A 9,116-nucleotide genomic window follows, 5' to 3' on the forward strand; every position below is an offset into this window, starting at 1 on the left:
ACTGAAGATGCAGAGCCCTCACTTTAAAATCAGAAACCTAGAGGCTGCTTGGAGTGAGTCATAGCACTTTGAGGAACTGACTCTTTTGTTTCGGGTCATAAATGGCAGTGTGGCTGAATGGTCTTGCCAGAAGATGTGAGAAAATGTCAGGCTATGAACTGACAACAAAGAAATCAGTTAAAATTAAACTTAGTAAACATTTAGATCAAAATGCCTTCCTGTTCAAAAATTGTTTGACCTCTGCATTTTTCAGAGGAAAAGGTACTGTCTCCTGATCAGTTCTAATTAAGAGCATCTTTTATAGGAAATGAGACAGATTTAAAATTAAATTTTTACATGCATAGGTAAGTTTTTCTAAAATCCTCAGCCACCAATGATCTTTGGTAACCCTTTTCACCTTGGGCTGAGTGTGAGTGCTGTCATTCTGTGCTGACGCTATGATAAATGGTTAATCTTTGCAGTATGGTTTGTGTCCTTGTGACTTAAAATCTGGATTTGATTTTGAAAGACACAGTATATGGTTCCAGTACAGGGCAGGGCAGACCTTGCTAGCAACCTTTTGATTGCTAATCCTCTTTCTCTGAAATTGCTTTGCCTCAATTTCAGAGTTGGTACTGTTGATCACTACCACAAGGGTAGCTAATGTGTTCTGAGCCTCTGCCTCAGCTTGCTTTATGGTTGTGAGCATGGAGCCATACACCAATTCTCTTTAAGCCATAAAATTGCTTACCAAGAGAGAAATATCACACAAGGTGAAGCATCTCTGGTTCGCCTGTTCAGGTTCACCTGCTCAGCCTGACAGAGATACTGGAGTTACATCTCAGAACAGCATAAACCCCATCCGTGCAGCACTTCAGCCAGGGAATGAGGTCTTACCAAAAGCGGAGTCGGGCCCACTCCAGCATCTCTTCTTTCACCAGTATCTCTTTTTTCATGGCATTGTGCCCTGCAGAATGCCTCCCCAGTTTGAATTATCTCTGGTACCTCTACGTAAGAACATTTTACTCTTCATTGAGACATTCTTTCAATCAAGAATTTCAGCTTCTTTCTCAGGCCAAATTAATTGTGCCTCAGTAGTATGGCGGTCCTGGGAATACTGTGGGGAAGTACTCCAGTTCCCTCAAACACCTGCCTTCTTGGATGAAGGCAATAGCTGCTGGGTCTTGCATCACATACCCGTTCTCACGAAGCTATCTGCCTCATGATTTACCCCTATGTAATATCTTTCCTGCTGAGTGGAGCGTGCTCTATAAGTGCATCAAGTACCTGTAAAGTGAATGGCAATGCCATTTCCAATTGCTCAGCAGCATCCTCAGGAGGATTGTGTCCTTCCATTGGTCCTTGTTGAGTGGGTAGGCAGGTGGGGTGGCAGAGTCACCCTCTGGGAAAGAGGTGTCTACATTTTAGATGGCACCTACTTTGCAGTCTTACAGAGGGGAGTTTTTGACATTGTAAAGCTTTTCTTAAATTTGGCCAGCTCCAGAGGCACCATGCAAAAGGCAGAGCCTTGGACAATAGCCAGGTGGCCTGTACAATATGCTTTTCCCAGTGTGGAGTTGAGAGATCAACATAGTTGATATAGGCTGTGAAATGTGAACCCCTGAATATGAGAGGCTGTTTCACATTTGGGAAAATTAATTCACTCTCTAGCTATGACAAGGGCCTGCATAGATTGCTCTGTAAAACCAGACATTGTTATCCATTTGCTTTGCTCTTTCTGCTAATCTGTATCTGTTTTTCTTACCCACTGACTGCAAAAATGATCTGCTCTTCTGTTTTACCTTTACTCCCACTCCCCCATCCAGTGAGACTACTTACAAAATCCACCATTTTTCTGATGCCATTGAATTTCCTCCATAGTACTACATCGTTCAAATTTCTCTAGAGAGGTGTTTGACATGGAAGAGTGAAATCATGGCTTTGGCTAATCACTGCTGTTCAGGGTCACTGCTGCCTTGGGAACAGCAATGTGGTAACCAAAACGCTTGGCCCTATTTCTTAGGGTGCAGCTTTGGGAAGGAAATACCTAGCTGTCAAAGGTTTTTATCAAAGGGTGGGAGTTACTTTCAGTTTGATTAATGCTACCTCGTAGCACAGATCATATATCAAAGAACTATGCAGGCATATTCACACTTGAAATTGGATGTATGAATTGAAACAAGCTGAGACAAAACTAACATCATTCCTGTAAATTGCAATAGGGCTTGTAATATGTGGGGTGAGAAGGTTGAGAATCACATACTGTACTGATGTTAGGTTTGAGCCAGCACTGCTCCAGTTCCAAAAATATTACAAGACAATGATCATTAAATGTAAAATGCAGCTGAAACATGTTGGAAACCATCACTGTCTACATTACAAGTCACAGGAGCAGGTTTCTCACTCTGATTGATGGCAGAGAGTTCCAAGAATATTTACATATGCTTGGAATATGTGTTCAAGAGCAAAAGCATGTTAATTGTTAATTATGTTAATTGAAAGTAATAATTTAACTATTTCCAATAATTTATTAAAAAAGTAAAGTTAAACCCTCAGAGCCAAGCACATGATATGCTTATTCTGGGGAGTGAAAAGTTGTCTGTCATTTGGAAATCTGTCTCATATAAAGTTTATACCCTGTAGTGTTGAGTAGAGATGAGGTAAACACTGCAAAGAAAATAAAGTACTCCAATGGTAAGTCTTGGGGCATGCTTTAAGTAAAAGGGTTATACTGATCATGCAAACTCCAGATGTAGTGTGATGTTCACTTTGTGGTTTGATCCAAGTATTAATGATAGCTTTTGAACTTCTGAAAATGGTCACACGTGTGCTGTTTACCCCTATATTTTTCCTCCCTTTACGATTTTCCTTTAAGTAGGAAGCTAATTTATTTTTCTTTTTTAAAATCTAGATACACAAACTATTCAAGGCATTAAGTGTAAGCCCACAAAATTTACCCTGCATGCCAGCGAGGTGTGCTGGTCTAGAAAAACACCCACACCACCCCTGGATCCCTGGAATGTGAATTTGTCTTTCCCCAGCTTTGTGTTCATAAATCCATTCACCATGTCCACATTTTCCCAAATCCACTGAAAAGTTTTGCTCCAGGCCAGATGGGATCTTACACAGCTGTTGCCTCCACTCCTTCGGACATGTAATAAAGTTTCTGTTCTGATTCTCACAATGGAGGAAATTTCATACAGATTTGAATTTGACAGAAATTGGATTAGTGAAGTTTGTGAATGCAATGAGCTGCATATTTATTCAGAAAAGCATTATCCCAACCAAGGAAAAGTATGTGCCTATAAAAATACCACATTTGCTTTGAGGGAGCAGTGTCTCAAGGAAATTCAAGGTTACTCAGTGACCCAAATTTGTGGGACATCAGTACATTAAAGACAAAATCAAACCTTGCTTTCCAAAGGACAGATTCTTTTTTATTACCAAACTTAATTCACTATCTACACTGATTTTTGTGTTGTGCAGAGAATGCGAGACAGCGTCAGGATGGGGTGGTGAGCAACTCCATCGTGTACTTCACTGAAGACCCCCCAGAACTGCCACCCAACAGTCCCCATCCGCTGAAACTGCGGCGTATTCTCAACCTGAGCCCTTTCACTGTCACCGACCACACACCCATGGAAACTGTGGTCGATATCTTCCGAAAACTCGGGCTCCGGCAGTGCCTGGTGACTCGTAGTGGGTGAGTAGCTGACAGTCAAGTGAACATTTTTATTTTGCCTTATTTTGTGAATGGATGAATAAGGGAACCTCACCCATGTATCTCCAGGGCAGCAAAAGAAGTCAGACTCGGAACCAAAATGCAGGGTGTTATATTTCATTCTGCTTTCCCAAATCCTTAGTGTATTCTCATTTAGATAAGGCAAAAATAAATACAAAATAAACTGTTCTGACTTCCACTATCATTCAGTTTCCAGTAGAGGCAGTTCTGGCAAGCAGTATTGTTTGCAAAGGATATGCCTGTTTTGAGACATCCAGCTAGATTAGATGTTTGTGAAAATTGTGATAAAGGTGTCACTGCAGGAAAATTACTCTGTTCAACTTTCTTTATTGGATAATGGAAAGGTGTATAAACCAAAGGCCCTCAAATAACAGCTGAAGGAGGTGGGCAAACATGAAATTAGGGGAATAAAAAGCTGCACCGTGTGGACTAGACACAACATCCCATGGTTCCAATGGAATTTGAGATATTTGAGCATCATGGCTCATCCCAGGATCTAGTGATAGCAGGATAGCCAAACCACAGCCATCACTTCCAAATGTGGAAGATTAAAATTTATTCTTCTGTTAGAGAGTATTTTTGTTAATCAGAAGTATTGCATGTCAGTTGTTACTGTCAATGCAGTATCCTCAGCATTAAGAAAATAAGAACCATTATTGGGACACAGATCAGGGTTCTGATTTTAGGTGCCTGGATTCAGAAATTTATACCTGGAGTTTCAGAACTTATGTGAAATGAAAGGTGGAAAAACTATTAACAATGACACAGTTTCAATATTCAGTGCCTAATGGTCTTCAAGGACTAGAAGTAAAAAGCCCTTGAATACTGAGAATTTTGAAATTTTTGACTCTTGGGGCCAGATATCCCATAGGCCTCATCTATCTTGACAGATATAATTCTTTTAGGTTCACATAAATGAGAAATGATCATTTAAATTTGAATGAATTATGCTGTCAGGCAGTGAGAGCTTCAGAAACCCTGTGCTTTAGCTTACTTTGTGTATTACCTTGGGTCTGACTGCTGGTCCTCACAGCTTGAACCTAAAGAAACTTATTATTTTGTTGCACCAAGTATTAGTTGTTGTAGCTCCTCACTCGGCCATGTTCCCAACAACAAGAGGTAATAAGCCAAAGTATTTCACTTAATTATTGTGGCTGAGGTAGCAGAAATACATGAGGTGAGAATACTTTTATAAAAAGGTAATAATTGGGGAATACATGAGATGGACAGTACTGTATGGAAGCACTCACAAAATGTCCCTGCAGCTGAACAGGGAAAAAACCTGGATGATACATGAGATTGTTGACCTTTCACTTCCTTTTCTTCTATAGGAGGCTGCTGGGTATCATAACTAAAAAGGATGTATTAAGACATATGGCTCAAATGGCAAACCAGGACCCTGAATCTATCATGTTTAACTAGACTGGTAAAGAAGAAGAAAGTAATCCCAAAGGAATCCCTTCTAGATTAACATGGAGGCTGTGTTTGCTGTTTCATCTTTCTTAAAGAGAAAAAGGTAACGTATATGAGGAATGGCCTGATATGCCTCTGACAGAGGGAGTGGATGCAGGACAGCACTTATTTAGTGAGGAAGGCAGTTTAGAAGCTCTGAGCAGCTGCAGACATCAAGCTGTGTTTCCTTAATGAGGTTCCCAACAGCTCAATTGGAGCGCTGGTGAGTGTAAGTGATGCAGCACTTGGAGACAAAGAGCCACGAGCACCGCTGGGAGGCATCAAGGTCACAGTAACTCCTGAGGCAGGTGTGAAGGGCAGCAGACACTGTTTATGTACAAGCTGCTAAGAAATAGAAAGGTTTGTGTTCCAAGCCAGAGAGTGTAGATGTGTAATGCCCATTGCTTTTGTTACTGGAATCATGGCTATTTGTTTGCTACTGAGTTATACCATTTTCATGATGGACAAAAATTGTCATATTTTTAAATGAAAGACTTTGTCATCTTCATTTATTTTGTAAATGTTTAATGAATCAAGACTGGATTTAAGTCTTAAGAAAAGAGTAAGATTACGCCTCAAATCACTTTAAAAAGTAGTGTCCCTTGCTCCCTGCTTTAGTCTTTTGAATTTTATACTGCTTAGCATTTCTGTCAACCAGCTTTCCCTTAAAAATATTGAAATGGGATTTATTTGTAAGAATTTATTATCTCTCTATGCAATTTTGCATACAAGTACTGTAAAATTTAGTATTTTGTGGTTTGCTGTGGTAACTGGAAAAAACATAGAAGCCCATAAAACAGTTTTCAAAAACACTAAAAGGACAGTGGTATCTGTCTCTCATCAGTGTTAGTGACAAGAGATTGAATCCCTCACTGTCTTTCCTTATGTACATCACAATTTTTCACAAATGAATGACATTCTGCATTGATTCTTGGTTGTCCACTTAGGTCCTTTCTGTCATTGCTCTTTCTTGGCATTTGTCTGTATTTGCTAAGAGATGGCTGAAATTAATTTAACAGTCATAGACACTTATTCTGTAAGAGATCTACTTTTTATGCACTTGTCAGTCATAAGACTGTGGAATTCCTCTTCACAGCACTGTGACTGGATAAGATCAGAGGGACTGAGAATGCAAATGATCATAGGAAAGCTTTAAGTATTTATCTGTTTGCACCAAGAACACAAGAATTACCAGACCCTGGTAGAGACCTCTAAGTCACTCAGGTAAAAATGTTAAATTTTCCTAAACCCCTGTTCTGATCCTCTGTGAGATAAAGAGGGTCAACCCTTTAGTCAATACTGCTATCAGTAACAGAATACCATATTGTACTCTCTGTAACACATAATTCACACTGCCCTTGCTTTATCGATGCAAACTTAAAGATTGGAGAAAGGTTGTGCTCTGTGCCCTTCAGACCTCCTCGTCCCTTCTTTTAGGCATCTAAGACCTCTGGTATTTTTGCTCAAATTCACCCAGATAACTGGTGGTGTTTGAATGCTCCTCATGGATAGAGATGACCTTCCATGCCAGAACAGCCTGCTGCTTACTCCAGCCCAAACCCAGACTGCTGATCTAACATGTAGGCAATGTGCATGAGTATTGTGTCCCTGCACTGAGACAGCTACTCAGGTGCACCCTGATTAGATGCCGAAGTTTTATGTCACAAATTCCTCCTCTTATCTCCAGTGACCCTGCTTCCTTCTGGCATGTGTCCCACTGCATTCACACGGAGTATGGCCCAAATTGCTGAAGTGAAAGAAACGGAAGTAGAGGGATAATTTTAATCTGTTAAGTACTCCACTTAACAATGGTGTTTGCAACAGACTGGCATAAATATACGTGGCTTTGGCCAAAGCCCATAAATATTTAAGTGTATACTTTTTGTTAACTGAACAGCTGCAGTACAATGTATTATTAAAGGGATAATATTAACACCATGTAAACTATAGGACTGAGCAACCCCTTTCCTCTGAAAATAGGAAAGAGAACATCATGTGATTATTTCTTACATTTTTCTGTGAAACTGTCAGCAGCCAAACTCATAAACAATGCTCATAAAAACTAGATTCCCTCATTTGAACAGAGAAGCCATCATAAAATCAGTTCATTCTCACAACTGAATCCAAATGGGGTTTATACAATTGTCAGTCTCTACCCATAACTTCCAGAATCTAAGGGATGTAGACTAAGCTAAAAAGGCTGACTTTTGAGGGCAATCTCATTCTTGGATTAAAACTGTATGACCATGTTCTACTTTCCATGTTTGCTAAGAGCAGCCAATATAGTGTAACAACACTGAAAAACATTATAATTTTCTGAGAAAAAGACATGGACTTGCATAACTGAGGTTAATCTGGCTGTGAATACAAATTCACGTATGTATTGACTTGTCTTATCAGGTTAAACTCAATCTGTGGTTATGCATTGGAATGGACTTGTGTGGTTAATTCCCATTAATACCCAGAGGCCTGATTTACTGAAACCAAGTCACCCCTGTGATAGCTTGTTGCCTTGCCTTATTAGACTACTTAGGAGGAGCCCTCAGGGCTTAAGAACAAGATCCAAAAAACCAACATGGTGATTTGTAGCAAGCACCAGCAGAAGGAATTGAGATTTATGGAGTTGTTGTGAATGCAGTTTGACCCTGGACTACCATGCAAGTAAAAGGCAGGTGAATGGGTGTACAGCTCTCTTCTGTCAAACACATTCCTTTCTAGATGGAAAGCTTTAAATACCTAAGGGGTCAAGGGAAAAACCTTTGGACATGTAACCACGTAGTGCTGCTCCTTGTTCCAGTGTCTGTTCAAAAGATGTTAAACCAGAGCAGGGGCTGCTATCTGGCTGTCCAGGAATGGCACACTCATGGCTAACTTCAGCTGCTTGGTGTTATCATCAAGGCTGAGGCTGATGCTAGAATGACATGGAGGGCTTTGAGACAGGACAGAGTTTGCTAATTAGGCTCCATGCTACAGCCTTTATTGCTCTTCACACTAGTATCTGAAAGGGAACTCTTAATATAAATTGATAACATGCTTATCTCAAAAAAATGCAGTTATGATGTAGTGATTTATTTCCCCGTAACAAGCCCATTATCAGGCATTGTTTTCCATCTGTATTCCAAAATTTGTTTTAGAAGGTACTGAATAGACTCCAAGAGGCATAGATCTCAGCCCTATTTATTTGAATTTGTAGAGCTTAAGATAGTCACGTAGCATTATCAATCTGAGTTACATGAGTATTTTAGTATATGCTGTTGGCTTTATGCAACTTCAGTTCAGTCCTTCAAGCAGTTGGACTTCAAAAATGCCCAACTAAACTAAATGGGAATAAAAATCTTTGAGTGATGGAGGTTCAGTATTGTACCTTTGTTTTGCATGAACTGTGTTAAGTTACATTCAGCTTCTGATGTGTACTTGGAACAATCTGTACCTGAAAGTTTAATAATAAAGTACAGAAATGGATGACATTAGAAAGACCCTTTGGCTGTCCCAGTGACACTAATTATTAATTCCTATGCTTTGAAGAAGCAGAAAAAGAATGTTTAAGGATTACAGAAGACTCACTGATTCCGTGTTTGAATGACACTCTATGACTATAGTTTTGCTTTAGCTCTGTTTGTTGTTTTGGTTTTTTTAATTGTAGAAAACAGTGTATCTGTTGCACCTTATAAAAAACAATGTTTGGACTCTATTTTTTAAATAAAACTGACTTACAGTACTGGAAACTTTTCTTTGATATCTTATTAATTAGAAAAGTACTTAATGTCTCCATGATTTTTATGTTTCCTTTTCTCACTTTTAGGGATAGCTCAAGCCTGAGTTCTAGAGATATCCAATTAAATTATAGGTTAGGTAATATTAAGAAGGGAGTTAGTAAAGTTCACACAGTGGATTTCAGAGAATCAGTCTTGATAGCTGGCTATTTTATTTTCAGAGAAAAATG

At 39.4% G+C, this 9,116-nt stretch overlaps 1 protein-coding gene across 1 annotated transcript in view; it reads left to right on the forward strand.

Moving 5' to 3' along the window:
- The window catches only part of CLCN4 (chloride voltage-gated channel 4), a 44,565-nt gene extending 35,674 nt beyond the window's left edge, over positions 1 to 8,891 (forward strand). The window contains exons 11-12 of the mRNA XM_041472408.1: positions 3,466 to 3,682; positions 5,053 to 8,891. Coding sequence (XP_041328342.1) covers positions 3,466 to 3,682; positions 5,053 to 5,143 — 308 coding nt within the window. The 3' untranslated portion in view covers positions 5,144 to 8,891. The remainder of the gene's footprint in view (positions 1 to 3,465; positions 3,683 to 5,052) is intronic.
- The last annotated feature ends 225 nt before the right edge of the window (positions 8,892 to 9,116 follow it).

This window comes from Pyrgilauda ruficollis, unplaced genomic scaffold, assembly GCF_017590135.1.
Source record: "Pyrgilauda ruficollis isolate IOZ18807 unplaced genomic scaffold, ASM1759013v1 scaffold29, whole genome shotgun sequence".
Classification (NCBI taxonomy): Eukaryota; Metazoa; Chordata; class Aves; order Passeriformes; family Passeridae; genus Pyrgilauda; species Pyrgilauda ruficollis.